The following is a 20,308-nucleotide window of genomic DNA, read 5'->3' as shown; positions in this document are numbered from 1 at the left end:
CCATCAGATGAGTCCCACCAAAACCTTGTGAGTACTGATTGAATTCTTTTACATAAACTCACAGGGAGTTCAAAACATGACATCGCGAATGTTGGGATTGTAGTCAAGACAGCTTTTAGCATTGTGAGTTTGCCAGCTTTGGAGAGATGTCGTGTAGAGCAGCTGGAAGCTCGTTGCCTTATGCGGTCCACTATAGAAGTGAAGAGATCTTTCTTCCTTCTACCAAAGTGTTCAGGTAGACCTAAATATTTGCCTGTTCCTCCTTCTCTTTCAATTCCTAGTGTTTCCTTTGCTAATGTTTTCATTTCCTCCGGTGTTTTGGAGGAGAAGGTTATTGAGGATTTTGCAGCGTTGATCTTCTGTCCTGAAGCCTTCTCGTATTCTTCAAGTATACTCTTCAACTTCGCACAGCTGGCTATTGAGGATCGACAGAAGAACATGGTATCATCTGCAAATAGCAGATGATTAACTCTAGGACTACCTCTAGCCACACGGATTCCTTGTAAGTCACCTTCTCTCTCTGCCTTTTGACATAGGCCTGATAGGACCTGCCCACATAAAATGAACAAATACGGAGAGAGTGGGTCTCCTTGTCTAATTCCCCGTTGAGGAACCACTGAACCATGCACTGAGTCATTGATGAGACCCACTCTATATCAATGCAGATAAATGTGAAAATAAAACGATAGAGAAATCTATATTGTCTTAAATCTCTGTGCACCAGTAAAAACTCATCATTAATTGGGTCCGACGTAAAAAAAAATTTACATTTTCTAGATAAATATGTATTTTTATATAAAAAATGAAATCGAGTTTTGAGACTGTTATAAATATGAGTCTAAAAATTGTAAAACTATTCATTTACATTATAATATACAAATCCTACACAGTTATTTTCCTCAATTCATTTTGCTCTTTGCTCTCTTCAAGTTTGATTCGCGTTTGTTTGTAACAAATAGTATCAGAACCAGCTTATGAAAACCCTATAAGATGACCAGAGGAAGTTCTCTAAAAATCGATGTCCCTAGGTTTGATGAAAACAATTCTTTAAATATTTCTAACAAACAAACAATTTCATATCTTTGATTTCTTCAAGTTTGAATCTACGTTTTGTTTGCGTTCAGTGTATTAGTATAATTTTTATATATTTTAAACCTCTTCTTTACCACTTACGAAAAGTAACCACACAGGTGAAGTAGCTAAACTCTTTTTTTTTTCTCAAACCCAAACTTTTGTTTGCATTTAATATCTGTTTAGAAACTTGAAACTGGTTGGAACATTAACTTGAGCAATTTTATAGTTTAGCGAAGATGGTTTAGGAAAATGAGCTTCATCTGAATGTCGACAAACCAGTTGTCTCCAACATGATTTGAGTCTCCTTATCATTTCCAAACAGCTGCTTATGCAGAAGACCGTGTAGTCGTCCAAAGAGCTGTTTCTTCAATGACTCGAAAGCAAAACCGAACCTCTCAAGCTGCTCCATTGCATTAGGATTGTATAAAAACAGTCCATAGTAAAGATCAAAGCTGTCACCAGCAGTATTCTCCACCAGTTTCAACAACGTCTCATAACCCTTGGTATCGACAGGAGTAGATTCCAAGCCCAGCTTCTCCAGAACCCTTCCCACCGTGTGCGTGATAAACTGCGATCCAGCCGCGTGCCAATCATGTTCAGCACACGACATCTCGACCATAGAACATCCCTCACGTGCAAAAATATCGAGAAAACTATCGCACCTAGATCTTCTTCTATCATCCATCCCGATCCTAACCTTATCAAACACAAAGGAAAGACCGTTCCATCCGTTTTTACCACTCTCCGGACCAAACATGGGATGCGTGCACAAAATATCGAAATCTTGCGGGAGAGTTTGAAGGAAGGCATTCCTCGGGAACTCTTTTACGGAAAGCACGTCCACAAAGAGCGTGCTCCTCTTCAGTCTCTGAAACGGGAGCGACTTGAGAACTTTCTCAGTCGAAAGTATCGACGTGCACAGAAGAATAACTTCAGGATGCTCTTCAAACAGATCATCAAGATCTGAATAATACGAGACACCAAGCTCCGCAGCTGCGTCAGTGTAGTCAGTTCTCGAATACGCTAACACAGTGTGGCCCTGCTTGACCATTGTCTTGGCTAGAAACTGTCCGAAGTTGCCAAACCCGACTATACCAATCTTAAGAAGCCTCGAACTGTCATCAGCATTATATTCATACTTGAAATCAGAAACGTCTTTTGACATGGTCACATCCAAAGCAATGTGAGATTGATGTGTCTCACCTTCGAACAACTGCTTCCTCACAACACCGTGAAGACGACCAAAAAGCTCTTTACGCAAGGACTCGAAAGCCAAATCCATCCTCTCCAACATCTCAAGGGAGTTGCTATTATAAACAAACAAGCCGTAATACAAATCGAAACTATCGCCACGTGTATTCTCAGCCAAGCCAAGCAACGCCTCGTAGCCTTTCGTGTTGATCGGCGTCGACTGCAGCTTCAGCGTCTCCAAAACCCTACCCACCGTATGCGTTATGAACTGCGACCCCGCCGCGTAACGATCGTGATCGGCGCAGCTCATCTCCACCATCTCGCATCCTCGTCTCTCGAACACGGCGAGAAACTTCTCGCACCTCGATCGATCTCCCCTGATCCTGACCTTATCGTAGACGAAGCGTAGACCTCGCCACGATCCGCGATTCGAACTCGCGCTCTGTGGGCCGAACATCGGGTGGGTGCAGAGGATGTCGAAGTCGTCGGGAACGTATTGGAGGAGGAGAGTCTTGGCGAAGTCTTTCACGGAGAGGACGTCGACGAAGAGCGTGTTGCGGCGGAGTCGTTGAAACGGCAGCGTTTTGAGGACGCTCTCGGTGGAGAGGATGGAGGTGCAGAGTAGGACGACGTCGGGGTGGCGTTCGCAGAGGTCGTGGAGGTCTGTGGTGAAGAAGGAGACGCCGAGGCGGGTGGCTGCGGCGGAGTGATCGGATCGGGAGTGGGCGAGGAGAGTGTGGCCTTCGGAGGCTAGGGTTTCGGCGAGGAACTGGCCGTAGTTGCCGAATCCGACGATGGCGATTCGGAGAGGAGGTGGATCGGAGAGGGGAGAAATGGCGGTGGGGAGAGAGAAGGAAGAGGAAGAGGACATGGAGATGGAGGAGGAGGAGAGAGAAGGAAAGGAGAGGGAAGAAGAAGGAGAGGCGAGAGAAGGTTTTGTGAGGCGGAGTGTTGTTGGGAAGAGAGAGAGGAGATGCTGCGAATGAGATATTATCATTGGAGAGGCTGAGATGAGGAAGAAGAAGATCGGAGGATTCTCATTTTCACTGCACGTTGGAAAAGAAAAAGACACAGCTCTTTATTTTATTATTATTGTCTTAAAGAATTAAAAAGAAAAAAGAGAACAACCGTCCGTTTCATACGCTTCCATCTACACACTTGACTTCTCCGCAGATAGATTCCTCCAAATCTCCACTTCAATGGCGGATCCATCTCCTCAAAGCCCCACTCCTTCTCCTGCCCTTCAATCACCAACCTCTGAACCACCACCACCACCACCTCCTTGCTCCGTCTTTCCTTCTCTCAAGGGCCTGAACAGGCCGAAGCTACGGGTCACATCTGAATTCGACAGTGACAGTCTCCTCTTCTTTAACAAAGTGTCTTGTAAGATCTTTGATAACCTCGCCAAGCTTAAGCTATCGTTTCACAACAACGCTCAGCGCGAGGTTTCTCAGCCTCAGGTGTCTTTCACTTCCAAGTACGTTTCTGTTCTCTATGATGTCGAGGAGAAGAATGCTTTTGTTAAGAGTACCGTTGATGTTTCCCCGCGTCTTCAGCTCCGAGCTCTTCATAATGTTAAGGTACGTCTCTACTGATGAGAAGAAAAAAAAAACACTTCTTTATGAGGCTAAATTGACGACATGAGAGTAGATGTGGTGGCAAGTTGTCTTTTTTTGGAACAGAACAGCAGTTTGTGTGTTTGATTGTGGATTTGTTTTTCACTGGAAGGTGCTGACTTTGGTTTCCTTTCCTATTGTGCATATGGCTGGTATAGATAGAGTGTGATTGTTTCTGATTAGGAAGAACTCTCTATCAGCTGTTTAATCAAATAACTGTTAGTAGCTATTGAAACTTGCAGATTACGTTTGAAGGCTTAGATTCTTATGTTGGTTGCTACTATGTATTTGTGGATATAGCTTTGTCATTAATACTAGTGTATGTTGTTGCAGGCGCAACAAGGAGAGGTTGCTATGGAGGCAAATCTAGCTGAACCTGGCTATTCTCTCGAGCTTTCATCACCTGTTCCTATTGGCTATGTGAGTACCATCTCTTCTGTTTGGTTTTGTCCATGTTTTTTTGCATTTGCGAGAGTTTGGTTGCTAGTCCTTTGCCGCTTGTTACGTTTAAGTGCTTATTTTAATACTTGGCGGTTTTCTCTTCATTCAGCCAAGAGCGACTCTTAAGTTCCCCCTTGGCGAAGTTTCAGTACAAGAGAAAGAAGTGGAGGAGGAGGAGAAGAGCAAGAGGATAGTATCTGTTAACGGGGTACTCAAACGTCAAGCTATGAATGGTGTTTGTTCTGCTCTGTACACAGATGAAGAGTTGAGGCTAAGATATGCTTATAAGGTTTGGACTTGTACAAAATTTTCTTCTCCGCTTTTTTGTTGTATTATACAATAACTTGTAGAAGGTACGTATGTCATAGAATATCTTTCCTCACTATTTTTTTCATACAGGATAAAGCATTGTCTTTCATCCCAACCATCTCCCTTCCTTCCAATGCTGTTTCATTTGCATTCAAGCGCCAGTTTAGCCCCTCAGATAAGTTGAGGTTAGTTGTCTGAGTGCGTCTCCTCCTAATCTTTTTGTAGAACCATCTCCTCTGCTATATTAATATCATGATGATGATGACTTGGTATGCAGCTACTGGTACAACTTTGATTCAAACATGTGGAGTGCAGTGTACAAACGCACATATGGTAAAGACTACAAGTTCAAAGCTGGCTATGATTCTGATGTACGCCTTGGCTGGGCATCTCTATGGGTAAAGCACCAAACTTTAGTATGATCATAATGTATAGCATATAAAACATTCACCACACACTCAATTCTAGATAGCATCTGACTAGTCTGTGTTGCAGCAATAGAATACTTAAAAGATTGTATTCAGGAGTCTTGTAAGCTAGGATGTTATGAGATGATAGCACAACTAAAAACTGGGTTTATTGCAACAGGTTGGGGATGAAGATGGAAAAGTGAAAACGACGCCAATGAAGATGAAAGTGCAGTTCATGCTCCAAGTTCCACAAGATGACATCAAAACCTCAGTCTTGATGTTCCGAGTCAAGAAAAGATGGGACCTTTGAGTGAATAATCTTTGAATCACATATAATCTCAATTTACTTCTCTCTGTAAAACCCATAAGTTGACTTCTCTCTCATCTTTATTTATCGATATTTTGCAAAAGTTGCACGAAGACACGTTGACACGTGTAAGGGTATAATAGGTGTGAAACTATATAGCATTGGACTTAACAGCTACAATGAGAATATTCTCCGATTAAAAGTTTGTTTGTTTTTATGTGTTTGCACACTTCGTCGTCGTCTGTGTCTATCTTCTTCGTCTTCTTCAACGAAACTCACTGAATGATAGATATAGACCGATAGATAGATGAGTTCGTTTCTACCTCTGAGGCTCCTTCTGCCTCTAACCCCACCCCTGCTTTCTCCTTCTCCGGATTCTCAAGCTCCGTCGCTGCTCAGATCGAAAAATCCTAACTTTAATCGCCGATACTCTTGTTCTTGCCGGTGGCAGCTTTTCCCTGGGAGAAGACAGCGATTCAGATCCTACTCTCCATCTATTCCCATGGTAATGTCTGTTTGTTTGCTCAATTCTCTTTTAGTTTATGTGCTAAGTTCTTCGGACAATGGTAGCATTGGACAGACTGTGTTAGAATAATATATGTTTTATTTGCCCATTTATAGATAGTTATGTACCTAAAAGTTTTAGTCTTCTGCATTAATTATTCTCATTGCTTTCCTCTTCAATGGTAGATAGTTGTTAGGTGTCAGCCGTTTATATATAAAGAGTTTAATATTTGACCTTGAGAGTTTGTGTTTGTCTCTCTTCCAAATAGTCTAAAGCACTTGTTTTTTACTTTCAGCTTTTCGCTACTGATTTTTATATGATGTGTACAGTGCTTTCCTAAAGGCCATGACAACCCAGATATTTGGAGAAATGAAGATGATCATGCTACATGTGGGCTTGAGTCAGATGAAGATTCCGGCCTCCGGATTCCAACTCAGGCTCAGGCTATCGTTGAAGGATCTGGCTCTGTTGCAGTCTCTGAGCTAAAACCTGCCGCTGATGTAGATTACATACAAGTAAGACTACTACTTTCTCCACGCAGCCTTACCTGAATGTTTCAGCTTTATACTGTAGCTATATATGTAAGATTGGCATAGTTTTGAATATGAGTCTTATGCTGTAACCGTGCATGTTAAATCAACAGGAGCTATTGGCGATACAGCAACAAGGCCCTAGATCAATTGGCTTCTTTGGGACAAGGAACATGGGTTTCATGCATCAAGAACTGATTGAGATACTTAGCTACGCCATGGTTATTACAGTAAGACATTCCAGCTTCATCCTGTGTGTTTTGCTCCAAGTCTTTTCTTTTAAAGTATACCTAAAGCTGGTTCTTGCAGAAAAATCACATATATACTTCAGGTGCATCTGGAACTAATGCAGCTGTTATCAGAGGTGCATTGCGAGCAGAGAGGCCAGAGCTTCTTACAGTCATTTTGCCTCAAAGTTTGAAAAAACAACCTCCTGAGAGCCAAGAACTCTTGTCTAAAGTAAGCAAAAAACTACTTCCAAAAGTCAGATTCTTGTTGTGGATTCTTTGCATCTCCAATATACAATCCGAAAACTCTTCTCTTTTGCTATGTCATTCACAGGTACAAAATGTTGTAGAAAAGCCACATAATGATCATTTGCCATTACTAGAAGCCAGCAGGTTCGTGACTTAAGTTCATCATCACATTAATCTTCAAGAACATGTACACATAATGAAACTGCGTTGTACTCTCGTTTGTTTTGTGCAGGCTGTGTAATATGGACATCATATCACAAGTACAACAAATAATCTGCTTTGCGTTTCATGACAGTAAGCTTCTCATGGAGACATGTCAAGAAGCTAAAAATCTTCGCAAGATCGTCACTCTCTTCTACCTCGATTGACTCCACTATCTTCTTCTGGTAACCCAGAGAAGATACAAGTCTCGATGTAAATGGTGAATCTCCATCAAACACATCAAAACATATTCTTGTTTTTATCATCTTTTTTTTGTCTAGATAATATTGTTTTATTCATCTAGTCCGAGTAATTGTAAAAAGTCTACCGTACAATACGTAAAATGTTGTTATAGTTGGATCAATTTGTGTTACAAAAAAAAAAAAAAGTTGGATCAATTTATTAGAGAATGTTATTCAGTCATCCTACTATATAAAAGGGACTAAATCCCTGGTTCCTAAGCTCTGCCACATAGGCAAAAATATTGTGAGCCAATCAATATGACATGTCACTACAGTTCTGGGCTTTAACCCAATGAATTGGAAACAGACTTTTGCCATTTTCATTTTCGGACTGGCCCAAATCACTCACTCACTCAAGCCTAAAAAGCCTAAAGTCACTCCCACATAACCCTAATAGATATCTCCCTCAGAACAGAAAACTCTTTCGCCGGAGATCACCTCCTCTCTCTTGCAGGCAATCGTCATGGACTGGTTAAAATCTGTCTAGAGCTTTATCTTCACTTCATCTCCATGTTCAAGGTAATGACAATCACCACGAAGGTATAAATTCACTCCGGCTTGCTTCTCCACCGATTCATCAACGGCGATGTCTCTTCTCCACTCGCTATGAATCTCGTGCTCAACCATCTTTTCCATGGATTTCTTCAAATCCAAGTACAGATCTTATGATTCCAAGGAGAACCAAGGAGAAGATCATGAAGCCTTCTTCTTCTTCTTCGTCTCTCTTGGTAAGTTCTTCAGTATATATTTTGATTTTCATCTACGTTCAAAGACAAGTCTTTGTGATGATCTAATCATATTCTTTATACACTTTATCTTCGGTGGATTTTCCATAAAATCATCGGTTCTGAAAGAGAAGGATGAGATGCTGCGTGGAGGTGGCTAAGGGTCGTTGGTATTTTTACGTTTGTTAATGTGGTGGTAGCTCCAGAAGATATTTTTTAGGAGTTTGTTTATACGATCATAAGTAGCTCTTTATTCTGGAGAATTTAATTTATATATCATCAGTTGTGCATAAATTCTCGGTTTTAGTGTCTTTATCTTCTTCTTTCTTTCCAGTCAGCATGAAGGAGGAGGCTGCAAATCTCTAGAAAAGTACATCAAAATTGGGTCATGCCTTTCTAAGTTATTTTTGTAGCTTCTCCCTCTTTACAATCATTGTTGCTCTTGGTTTGGCAAATAACATTTCAATTATATGCAGGATATATTATAAAGGCTTATTCACAACGCGAGAAAAGTGTTGAGATCATCTCAGTTGCCTTCCTCAACATACTCAGGTACCAAAACAACCAGCTACCCTCAACATAATTTGCATTTAGATCCATCAGTCACTGACACATAGGATGACTTTCATCATCGATGTGTTTTTTCTGTGTAGATGTAAACAAAGAAGGTGTGAATTAGAGGATGATTGTCTCCTTTTTCTATACAGAAAGATGAATTGTATCAAAATTTAAGATAGTGAGAAAGATGGTGCGAACAGGGAGTGCAGACATCAAATAATATTTGAAAGGTTCTATCTTTATGTTAATCCAAATACAATATTTCTAATATAGATGAGCAGTCACAAAGGTATCCAAATCAACAACAACTCTATCAGTGGGTTATTCTACATGGATAGAGCAAGATGACATGTCTGTGCACTCTCCCTGTAAAGTCTTACCTTCCTCCGCTTCTTCTCTCTCCAAGGTTTCTCTCTCTATCTGCCAATTAACTCCTCCTTTTGTTCTGAGATGTTAAAAGGTTTCTCTGTTCTTGGATTTAATTCTCAGGAGCAGTCACAGGTTGAATTGGAGCTCATGTTATTAGAAGCTCTTGAAATCTATCCTCCCATTAAACTCCGAGGCAAGTTCTCTTCTCTCACAAAAAAAAATCATATATTTTCCATGTCATGTCTCTGCAAATGGCTTTTGATCAGAAAGCATAAACCTTTACTCCAAAAAAAGGGATCATTTTCCCTTGCAATTCAATCCATGGCACTGATCAGTTCAGTTCTCTGGCTTCTTGCTTTCTACTAATCAGATTTTATGTTGTAATGTGGTGTGCAGGCAATAGGCATACATCACCACTTTGTTCTTTATGGTCTGATGGAGTATCTGGGCAGAAGGTTTGTCTGACATTTCCCCATACTTGCTTCTTTGCCCGAGTTCCTATTGATTTGTCTGGACTTTAAAAGAAGTCTTTTTACTATCATCACATAGCTTTGACCGACAGTTCCTGGCGGATGAGGTTCTGCAGCTACTGGATCGTTTCTACAACATAGAGATGCTGGTGAGTAATCCTTGAAGCCAAGATTTGACTATTGTGATGCTACACATAGCTATGGCTTCTAATCTGGCTGCTATTAGAATCTTGCTGAGAATCTCTCATGGTTTAATCTGTTTCCTCTGGATTTTTAACAGAAATCAGATGCTGAGGACATTGACATTCTTAACCACTAGGAAGACTTTACCTTGCCTCAGAGTTTCTTTGATATGGAAGAACAGTGACAGAAGAAGAAGAAGTGTTCTTTGCTTCCTTTCCACGCCTCTTTCTGTATATAGTTGGTTAGGTTTGTCCCCAACTCTTAATATAGAACCATCAGAGCACTACTGATCTTTTTAACTCTGTCAAATAGTTTAATAGAAACAAGCTTTTTGTTCTCTTTTCATGATGTCATTTAGATCCGTTGTGTTTGTTTGTTTGGATGGATGGAAAATTTTAATAATGCAGCTGATTGGTCTGTATATTGGAAATGTAAAATGTATCTGAACAAATCAAATAACATAAATAGGATATTTGATATCATGAGATTGACAACAAAAAAAAGAACGAAAAATGTAATTTGAAAAAAAAAAACAGTATAGGATTGAATTCAATTGTCTCTGATCTCATTTTCCTTCTGATGAAACCAAGCTATGCAACTTAATAGAAATGTCTTATTCAACTTCCAAAGCCTTTGATCAGTTCTGAAAACAAATAAACAAAACAACATGATATCTTGACCCAAACAAGAACAGTTCATACTCATTATTACATGTTGATTACCTCTGTGACTTCTGCAGACTTAGACTCTTCTTTCTTGGGTTCATCGGTCTTGATGTTTTCTCCTGAAAATAAATCAAGATCCATTATTAAACCATCTCCATATGAGATAGTAGGTAAAACGAACACACAGTCCCTACTAAGTAATACATTCACACACCTCCACTTCTCTTTCAACTTATGGTATTTTCTTCTCATGAGTGTATATGAACAATACAATTGAAAATTATATAAGCTAATTATTGTCAACAACCCCGCGCTTGCGCGGGGCCAAGTCCCTAATTTATTTTAATAGTGTTTAACTTTAGAGTTTAGACATAATCAATTGTTATTCAAATAATAATTTTAAATTCTATTTTAAATCTATTGTTATTAGATATAACTAGGTAAAAAACTCGTGCGATATCGCACGAGAACTCATTTTTATAAAAATAGATATATCATATATTTTATAAAATATCTGTTGTATCAAATGCTTTCCAAAAGTACACATGTTATAAATATACAAAGAAAAGCACAAATATAACTAAAAGTCATAAATATAAAAATTAAATTTATAAAAAAAATGTAAAACAAAAAATATACTCATTGTTTTAAGGGTGGGTCAGAATCTAGTTTCCGATTAATACGGTGTATCACTAAAGTGATGCTTTTTCATTGCATCTTGCCATTTTTCATGTGCTTCTAATATCTTTGAAACACATGCATTTTCTAAAGATACAAACAAAATTTCATTTGTAAGTAGTAAAACTCGTGTGTAATCTTGTAACTGTTTCTCTCTCTCACGACGATCCAAAGAAGAACAGGGAGCACCTCTCATTTGCTCTGACTTTGGGGCTGCTGCCGGCGTTTGCCGTGGCTCCCTTGCCCCTTAATTTTCACTAATTTTAATTTACTTCAATAACTGTGATTGGTGTTTGATCAATTCCATCACACAATTCACTCCTTTTCTCCTCGTATCATTATTGCATCGAACACGTTTTTCAAAATCAATGCTTTCTCTCTTTAATCAGTTGTTGAATTCACAATTTCACGCAGACTCGGTTGCAAATATGAATTTAAGAGTTATCATATCACATCCTTTCAATACAATTGGATATGCAATCTCTGTTGGAGATTCCTTTTTTTATTGAAAGAAAACAGTTAATTTTTCTTATCCCCACAAACACCGAGTCTATTTCTTTCTTTTTTGGGGTTTTGTTTCATTATTGTGACATTGTATGTCTCTCCCTATGGGATTGTTATCTTCTGGCCTTGAAATAGTGTTTATTTAAAAAAAACCGATCTCTTTCTTTTTTTCAATATTTTGTTGCATCTTTTTCATTGTTCACAACTATTATATATATAGAGACCAAAAATTGCAATGGTTAACCACCAAAGATTGCAATGGTTAACAATCAAAAATTGTATTGGTTCATTTAAACAGTTACAAATATTCATCCAAACTATTATAATAATAATTTATTTAAATGATTGCAAATAATTCATTTAAATGGTTCTAATGATTTTTTAAACAATTTTTTAAAAACATTTAGGTTGAAAATAAATAAGTGGAAAATATAAAAAATTTCCAAGTCAAAAGTAGTATTAAACGGAAAAAATAATTTACAGTTATGAAACACACAATCCATAGCAGACGTTAAACACATAATACATATAATACTATTTTTGAAAAACAAGTAGATTAGTGAAAATTTAATTTGAAAAATGCATGGGAGTGACTATTTATAGATTTTTTTAAAACCTATTTGAATAGTCACAACCCTTCAATCTGAATAGTCGCATTCTTCTAATACTCACAACTTCTCACTTTTTAAAAGATACTTATGAATAGTCACAACTTTTAGACAATTTTTAGAAGGACACAACCTTACAACATAGAACTTTTAGAAAAGACACAACTCTCTACACATATTTTTCAAAAGACACAACCTTTCAACATAACTAAAGTTCACAACCTTATGAATTAATTGGAAAAGACACAACTTTACAAAATAGAACTTTTAGAAAAGACACCCTTAAATATAATTGAAAAGACATAAATTAGAAAGATACAATTTTAATAAGTGAAAACAGTTATAAACGAAAAAGTACCTACCATTAATGGTTATTAATAAACAGTCATAAGTAAATTATAATGAAAAGACATATATGTTGGAATTATTTAAGATTACTAGTAAAGTTGTATACATTTAAATAAAAAAATGAAAACATTCCAATAAATATGAAAAAAAAATTGAGATTAGAAACTACTGAAGAGATACAACATTTAATCAAAAGACACCTTAATGAACAAACACAACCTTTAACAAAAATTGAGATTCCAAATTTCCTATAAAAGCACACAACCTTTGGAATTAATTGGGATTGCTATTATTAGTAGATATTTATAAATCTTATTTATGATTATGATTATCGGTCAACATTAATGTTTAATTCGTATGTTTAACAGCCTTTTGAGTGTTATGCACGGTCCATTTTTAAAATATATAATTATTAAAATCGAAAAGGAGAAAATGGCGCGTATTGTCAATGAAAGATAGAGGAAGAGAAACAAACTCTCTCGACCATGTTTCTCCCGAACACTACGCTTCATCTCTCTCTTTTGTCTCTCTTCTTACATTTTCTTCATCTCCTTCGTCTCTTTACTTTCATTCCTCTCTTTCATCAATCTTTCCTCCATGGAAATTAACAACAACAACAACCACCACCACTCTGATACCGACGATGACATCCTCGCCTCCATGAGCTCTGTTCCTCCTCCTCGTAAAATCCATTCCTACAGCCACCAGCTCCGTGCCTCCGGTCAAAAAGTCCGTCACCACCGCCATCGCCAACAGCATAGCCTCGATGATATTCCCAAACTCACCGAGATCATCTCCGGTTGCAGTATCTCCGGTGATTCTTCCGATGATGAGTTCTACCCTTACGCCTCCACCATCAACTCCTCGTCCTTTCCTTTCACCGGAGACATCAACGATTCCGATGATTACTTGATAACACATCAGCCTGAGATCGGAGAAGATTTTCAACCCCTTCCAGAGTTTGTAGGCTCCGGAGGCGGCGTGGGGATGTTCAAAGTCCCCACGCGGTCTCCGTTGCACTCCGCGCGGCCTCCTTGCTTAGAGCTAAGGCCGCATCCACTTAAGGAGACTCAGGTTGGGAGATTCTTGAGGAACATAGCTTGTACAGAAACACAACTGTGGGCTGGACAAGAGAGCGGTGTTAGGTTCTGGAACTTTGATGACGCGTTCGAGCCAGGGTGTGGTCTAAGCGGACGTGTAAGGAGAGGAGATGAGGATGCTGCACCGTTTCATGAGTCGGCGAGTACTTCACCTACCACTTGTTTGATGGTTGACAATGGGAATAGGCTTGTTTGGAGTGGTCACAAGGATGGTAAGATTATGTCTTGGAAGATGGATCATGGACCTGATAATAAAAGTGATGATGGTGAGGATGATACTCCTTTCAGTGAAGGCCTCTCTTGGCAAGCTCATAAGGGTCCTGTAAATTCCATAATCATGAGTTCTTATGGTAATTAATCTCTCTCGAAACCAAATAACAATTTTATTTTAGTTTATAAATGCTAAATTTAATCTTAAATTCATAAGTTTGTGACTGGAAAATGTAGGTGATTTATGGTCATGTTCAGAAGGTGGTATAATCAAGATATGGACATGGGAAACTATGGAGAAATCACTTTCTATTAGATTAGAGGAGAAACATATGGCTGCTTTGTTAGTGGAGAAGTCAGGGATTGATCTCAAGGCTCAAGTTACTGTTAATGGTAACTGCAGCATATCTTCCTCTGAAGTCAAATCTTTGTTAGCTGATAATGTAAGATCTAAAGTATGGGCTGCTCAGCTTCACACCTTCTCCTTATGGTGAGTATATGATACATAAAAGTTGATGCTTCTATCTTCTTAGCAGTGATTTTCTAAAGGAGGTGTCAATATCTTTGCAGGGATGGTCGCACAAAGGAGCTACTGAAAGTTTTCAACACAGAAGGCCAAACTGAAAACCGCGTCGAAATGCCATCAGGGCAGGATCAGCCACCAGAAGATGAGACAAAGGTTAAGATTGCTTCCAATTCTAAAAAGGACAAGCCACATGGATTCTTGCAGCGCTCAAGGAATGCTATCATGGGAGCTGCGGATGCTGTTAGAAGAGTTGCAACAAGAGGAGGAGCAAACGAAGATGCTAAAAGAACAGAAGCAATTGTATTAGCCGGAGATGGCATGGTTTGGACCGGATGCACAAACGGTTTGCTTGTACAATGGGACGGAAATGGAAACAGGTTGCAAGATTTCCATCACCACCAGTGTGCTGTGTTGTGTTTCTGCACTTTTGGGGAAAGAATATACATTGGTTATGTTAGTGGTCACATTCAGATAATTGATCTTGAAGGCAATCTAATCGCCGGATGGGTTGCGCATAATAACGCAGTGATAAAGATGGCAGCAGCTAATGGTTACATTTTCAGCTTAGCCACTCATGGTGGTATACGTGGATGGCATGTGATTTCTCCTGGGCCTCTTGATGGGATAATAAGATCAGAACTGTCTGAAAAAGAACGGACTTATGCACAGACAGATAGTGTTAGGATTTTGATCGGTTCATGGAATGTTGGACAAGGAAAAGCTTCACATGATGCACTTATGTCTTGGTTAGGCTCTGTAGCGTCAGATGTTGGTATTCTTGTTGTAGGCTTGCAAGAAGTAGAGATGGGTGCTGGGTTCTTGGCAATGTCAGCAGCTAAAGAATCGGTGAGACAGTAATTGAAAGAGACAATAGCTTAGTTATGTTATTTTTAACCTCTTTTTTGTTTCTATATTAGGTAGGAGGAAATGAAGGGAGTTCAATAGGGCAGTACTGGATAGACACAATAGGGAAGACCTTAGATGAGAAAGCAGTGTTTGAACGCATGGGATCAAGGCAGCTAGCTGGTTTGCTCATATCACTTTGGTGAGTTTGAAAACAATCCATTATAGTGATAGTATGGCCATTCATTGTGCATACAATAGTCAATGCCCCGGACCAAGTTATTATGATTTCTTTTTTTCCCTTTGTATTAAGCTTCATTATTTTCTCTATTTTTCTTAATAAATGCTTTGCTACAAAAGGAAATTTTTTTACTGAACGTGTAATCATGATGGTGGTGTACTGAAATGTTTTGATTTCAATTCAGGGTGAGGAAGAATCTGAGAACACATGTAGGTGACATTGATGTAGCAGCAGTTCCATGTGGTTTTGGACGTGCAATTGGTAACAAGGTATGTATTTCTTATGTCTCATTACATATTCTTCTAGCTTTTTGTACAAGGCATGCTACTTGATTTACTTTGTATGTCAAACCAGGGAGGTGTAGGCTTGAGAATTAGGGTCTTTGATAGGATCATGTGCTTCATCAACTGTCACTTGGCTGCACATTTAGAAGCTGTAAACCGCAGAAATGCTGATTTTGATCACATCTACAAAACAATGTCATTTTCACGGTCATCAAATGCTAATAACGCACCAGCTGGTATATCTCTATACCCACTTTTCACCTCTCTTCTCTTTGCTGAAGGTATCTGCATGTGTATACCTCATGTTTTTTTAACCTTTTGCAGCTGGTGTGACTACATGTTCTCATACCACAAAAAGCGCAAATGTAAGCCCTCTTCTTGTTCTTCATCATGTCTAGTTTCTTGCTTGCCTTACACTCATCGAACTTTCTGCAGAATGTAATCGTCAACACAGAAGAGACAAAACAAGACCTAGCTGAGGCAGACATGGTTGTATTTTTTGGTGATTTCAACTACAGGCTCTTTGATATATCATATGATGAAGCTAGAGACTTTGTCTCACAAAGAAGCTTTGATTGGCTTAGAGAAAAAGATCAGCTTAGGGCAGAGATGAAAGCTGGAAAAGTCTTCCAAGGAATGCGTGAAGCGATAATCACATTCCCTCCAACTTATAAATTTGAAAGACACCGACCTGGATTAGGAGGTACACATAAAGTTTTCCAAGTGTGTGTATAGCATATTGAGTGTTATAAAGTTTATCATTAACCCTCTCTTCCTCAGGTTATGATTCAGGTGAGAAAAAGCGCATTCCTGCATGGTGTGACAGAGTAATATACAGAGACACACGCACCAGTCCAGAATCTGAATGCAGTCTAGACTGTCCTGTCGTTGCTTCAATCATGATGTAAGCTTTTATTTTCATGTTACAAATATTCAAACTCTGGTCTTCTCAAGATTTTTCTAATATGTTAAGTAACTATGAAGAAAGCAAAAACACTTAGAGAAAGAAATAGATGAGGCAATACCCATTTTAAAATTGTAAACTGATTATGTGAATGATTAATTTACAACTGGTTAGACCCATACAACCTCAAGATCCGATATTACTTTTTCTTTTATGAAAACATCTTATCTACTAAATGCACTTTTATTGATGCATTGAGATTTAAGTCACTTCTAGAATCAACATAACACTTTTGTTATGGCGCATATGGACAGGTATGATGCTTGTATGGACGTGACGGAGAGCGATCACAAACCTGTCCGTTGCAAGTTCCATGTGAAGATAGAGCATGTTGATAGATCAGTAAGGAGACAAGAGTTTGGGAGGATCATCAGGACCAATGAGAAAGTCATAGCGTTGCTTAACGACCTACGTTATGTTCCGGAGACAGTTCTCAGCAGCAACAACATTGTTCTCCAGAACCAAGACACCTTTGTACTTCGCATCACCAACAAATGTGTCAAGGAGAAGGCCGTGTTCAGGATCTTATGTGAAAGTCATAGTACGTTGGGAGAAGATGAAGATAAGTTGGAGTTACATCCTTTTGTCTCGTTCGGTTTCCCACGGTGGCTTGAGGTATTAACGGTCAAAGTCTTGATCAAGATTCTCTCTCAAGACTTGTCTTGTTAAGTGTTTTTTGGTCTTGTTTTTTCTTTTCAGGTGATGCCAGCTGCAGGAACTATAAAACCGGATAGTTCCGTGGAGGTCACGGTTCACCATGAGGAGTTCCATACATTGGAGGAGTTTGTAGATGGGATTCCTGAGAATTGGTGGTGTGAGGACACGTGGGATAAAGAAGCAATACTTGTGGTGAATGTGCAAGGAAGCTGTTCCACTGAGACTGTGTGCCATAAGGTTCATGTTCGTCACTGCTTCTCGGCTAAGAATCTTAGGGTTGACTCCATCCCATCTAACTCCAAATCCACGGGTTTGAAGAAGAACGAAGGAGACTCTGGCTCCAAGTCTCAAAAGAAGAACAAAGGAGATTCTAGCTCCAAGTCTCAGAAGAAGAGCGATGGAGACTCCAGCTCAAAGTCTCAGAAGAAGAACAAAGGAGAATCCAACTCCAAGTCTCAGAAGAAGAGCGATGGAGATTCCAACTCCAAGACTCAGAAGAAGAGCGATGGAGATTCCAACTCCAAGACTCAGAAGAAGAGTGATGGAGATTCCAACTCCAAGTGTCAGAAGAAGAGTGATGGAGATTCTAACTCCAAGTCTCAGAAGAAGGATGATGGAGACTTGAGCTCCAAGTCTCAAAAGGAAAGTGATGGAGATTCAAGCTCCAAACCTCAGAAGAAGAGTGAAGGAGATTCGAGCTCTTGGAAGGTTCAGAGTGGGAAGAAGAACGAAGGAGATACAAGTTCCTACACGTCACAAAGTGAAAACAAGAGTGAAGGAGACACGACCTCATACAAGTGCCAGAGTTGGAAGAAGAACAGTAGTAACTCGTCAACGGGGGAGGAGAGCCGTAGTGGCCACAACAAACGTTGACTTGGGTTTCAAGAGACCAGTAAATATATAATACACTAAGTACGAACCTACTTAAAACTGTAGAATATACTCACTTGTTTGTATTTTACATTCAGATACCAACTTTGATTTGTACTCTTTTCATTTTTAACATTCATAATGTTTTAAGTTTTTCTTAATTATATATTAAGTACGTAAGCTTAGGATGACCATTTCAATGTTTCTGGTTCAGTCTTTTTGCTTAGTTTTGAGTTTTATATGTTCGAATTTCCGGGGATTAGGGATATGAATCCTTGATTTGAATGCTGGATATAACTCTAAATGAGTTTCAATCTCATCTTCAATACATTTTTAATTTGATTGGTTTTGTGTTGCCTGTTTAGGACAACCTTGATGAGTCGGACAATATTTCTGATCAACAAAGATCGGATACTAAACGTTTATTTCATGACCAGGTTTTGAAACAAAACGTTTCTGACAAAACCTGTGCTTTGTCTAGCCTATGTCTTGATCCGAACCCGGAAAAAAAAAACAGAGCTCACCAACGTTATGTTATGTTCTCCAACTTCATTAGTGTCTTTCCCTAGACTCCCAATACTACCACACAGTATTATAATATTATCAGTTAGTATCTTCAAAATATTGAAATCTTGCTCTCCAAGTTATTGTTAGTTGTCATACCTGATTCCATGGCCTGGACCGCAGTTGAGTTTAATTACACTTACGGTGGTCTCCGTTTGAAACGTGTTATCGGTTATGGTCACACCAGCAGAAGCTTGGACGTGGAGGCAATCTGTGTTGGACTTTGGTCTTGACTATCACACTGTGTGACTAGAGTTTTCAAATTTATTTTGTTTTTATCGTCATCGAGTTTTCAAACTTAACTCGGTGCTAATGATTGGTCTACCTTCAAATATAATCAAGATGGTGGTGGGAATCAGATATATGACCATAACATATAATCAAGAGTGGATTAACAACGTAAATAACTTAGGCTACAAGCTTATCCTATTCTACGTACGCAAGTTTTCATCTAGGTATAAGGAAAGATCGAGTCACACTCAACTTCGATCCTTGAACATGCAGCTAGTATTATTACGGCGCATCATGATCCTTTCATTGACCTTGATAAATTAATTAAGAAATTACTGGAAAAGTGTAATTGACCAGTTAATAACTTAATTGATCATTTCATCTTATATTTCTTGTTAATAATACGTCAATTGAAGTGCATGAACTTGAAAAAATATGATTAAATCAAATGTTTGACTTAAGAAATCATTTTTAAGTATAAGGATAGCATTTAATATAGGGGAGATTCGAGGAACCTTTCGGTGTGATCATTGGCCCAACCCAATTTTTTTTTTCTCTAAAGAAATTGGCCCAATTTTTCCTCCGTAGTATTTCCACTTGTCATGTTCCGTAACGTAACCATGTTTTTTTTTTAATAACGTAACCATGTTGTTCCATTGAATATTAGGTTCCTCGTTCTTTTTCAAGCATTGATCTGTTCTTATTTAAGTTACCGATTTGAATCAACAAAATTGCCAATGATGAAGGATCTTTAAATCACTTGGTTGCTACCTTAAGATATACGAAATAAGGTACACTCAACTCAAGCCTAAAAGACAGAACCGTATATATACGTTAAATTTGACGGGTTATTTCTGCAATTATTCATTGGATCCTTTTGTTTAATAGTAAAGGAAACAAAACTGAAAAATGATCTCAGTCCCTGGTTTCTCTTTGCTTTTGGGGTCAAAATCCCGGGTTTCTCATTTCAAAGAGTTACCTACTGTTCCACTATTCTACATATTAACAAAACATAAATTTAACTAACTGTTTGGACCGAGTCAACAGTTCTCAGACCCAGTGCCGGCTTAGAGGTAGTGCACACAGTGCATTTACACAAGGTTTTGTTTTCTAAAAAAAAATTCTTAAGAAAATTAGGCCCTGTTTTGTTAGAATGTATAAATATCAGGGTCTTAATTGTGAAAGTAACAATGATATACCTAAAATTATTAGAAAAATTTAATCCAGCACATGACCCATTTAATATTTAAGCCGGGCCTCTATAACTTTTTATTTGGTTTTATTACCATGCTTACTATAAAGGGAAAGAGTATCACAATTCCTATGATCAAAAGGCGGAGCCAGAACTTTTTATACTAAAATCAAATATTTTTGGTGGAGTTAAATTTTTATTTCTAGTGGGATCCAT

The 20,308-nt window shown here is 38.6% G+C and overlaps 4 protein-coding genes and 1 long non-coding RNA gene across 5 annotated transcripts; 3 read left to right on the top strand and 2 right to left on the bottom strand.

Annotated features, from left to right (window-relative positions):
• Positions 1-1,196: 1,196 nt before the first annotated feature.
• LOC106438203 (arogenate dehydrogenase 1, chloroplastic) lies at positions 1,197-3,328 on the bottom strand. The gene has a single exon (XM_013879299.3). The coding sequence runs from the start codon at positions 3,260-3,262 to the stop codon at positions 1,331-1,333; it is 1,932 nt and encodes a 643-aa protein (XP_013734753.2). The 5' UTR covers positions 3,263-3,328; the 3' UTR covers positions 1,197-1,330.
• Positions 3,234-5,565, top strand: LOC125606870 (outer envelope pore protein 37, chloroplastic-like). Its single transcript, XM_048775826.1, has 6 exons — positions 3,234-3,845; positions 4,215-4,301; positions 4,432-4,611; positions 4,722-4,816; positions 4,909-5,029; positions 5,220-5,565. The coding sequence occupies exons 1-6, from the start codon at positions 3,465-3,467 to the stop codon at positions 5,349-5,351; spliced, it is 996 nt and encodes a 331-aa protein (XP_048631783.1). The 5' UTR covers positions 3,234-3,464; the 3' UTR covers positions 5,352-5,565.
• A 45-nt stretch (positions 5,566-5,610) lies between these two features.
• On the top strand, positions 5,611-7,424 carry LOC106438202. Its single transcript, XM_013879298.3, has 6 exons — positions 5,611-5,853; positions 6,183-6,368; positions 6,497-6,613; positions 6,693-6,842; positions 6,945-7,003; positions 7,092-7,424. The coding sequence occupies exons 1-6, from the start codon at positions 5,656-5,658 to the stop codon at positions 7,225-7,227; spliced, it is 846 nt and encodes a 281-aa protein (XP_013734752.2). The 5' UTR covers positions 5,611-5,655; the 3' UTR covers positions 7,228-7,424.
• Positions 7,425-9,975: 2,551 nt separating this feature from the next.
• Positions 9,976-10,569, bottom strand: LOC125606876. The gene is made up of 2 exons (XR_007338128.1): positions 10,330-10,569; positions 9,976-10,250 (listed from the first exon to the last, which is right to left on the bottom strand). It is a non-coding gene; the product is annotated as an uncharacterized LOC125606876 (long non-coding RNA).
• Positions 10,570-12,918: 2,349 nt separating this feature from the next.
• LOC106438198 (type I inositol polyphosphate 5-phosphatase 12) lies at positions 12,919-20,106 on the top strand. The gene is made up of 11 exons (XM_022716027.2): positions 12,919-13,860; positions 13,958-14,210; positions 14,291-15,092; positions 15,164-15,291; positions 15,515-15,599; positions 15,685-15,850; positions 15,939-15,979; positions 16,050-16,317; positions 16,395-16,518; positions 16,833-17,193; positions 17,278-20,106. The coding sequence occupies exons 1-11, from the start codon at positions 13,008-13,010 to the stop codon at positions 18,106-18,108; spliced, it is 3,912 nt and encodes a 1,303-aa protein (XP_022571748.2). The 5' UTR covers positions 12,919-13,007; the 3' UTR covers positions 18,109-20,106.
• Positions 20,107-20,308: the final 202 nt, after the last annotated feature.

The sequence above is a fragment of the Brassica napus genome, chromosome A3 (genome assembly GCF_020379485.1).
Source record: "Brassica napus cultivar Da-Ae chromosome A3, Da-Ae, whole genome shotgun sequence".
Taxonomy (NCBI): domain Eukaryota; kingdom Viridiplantae; phylum Streptophyta; class Magnoliopsida; order Brassicales; family Brassicaceae; genus Brassica; species Brassica napus.
Note: the sequence above shows the minus strand (reverse complement) of the source record. Positions and strands in the feature narration are given on the sequence as shown.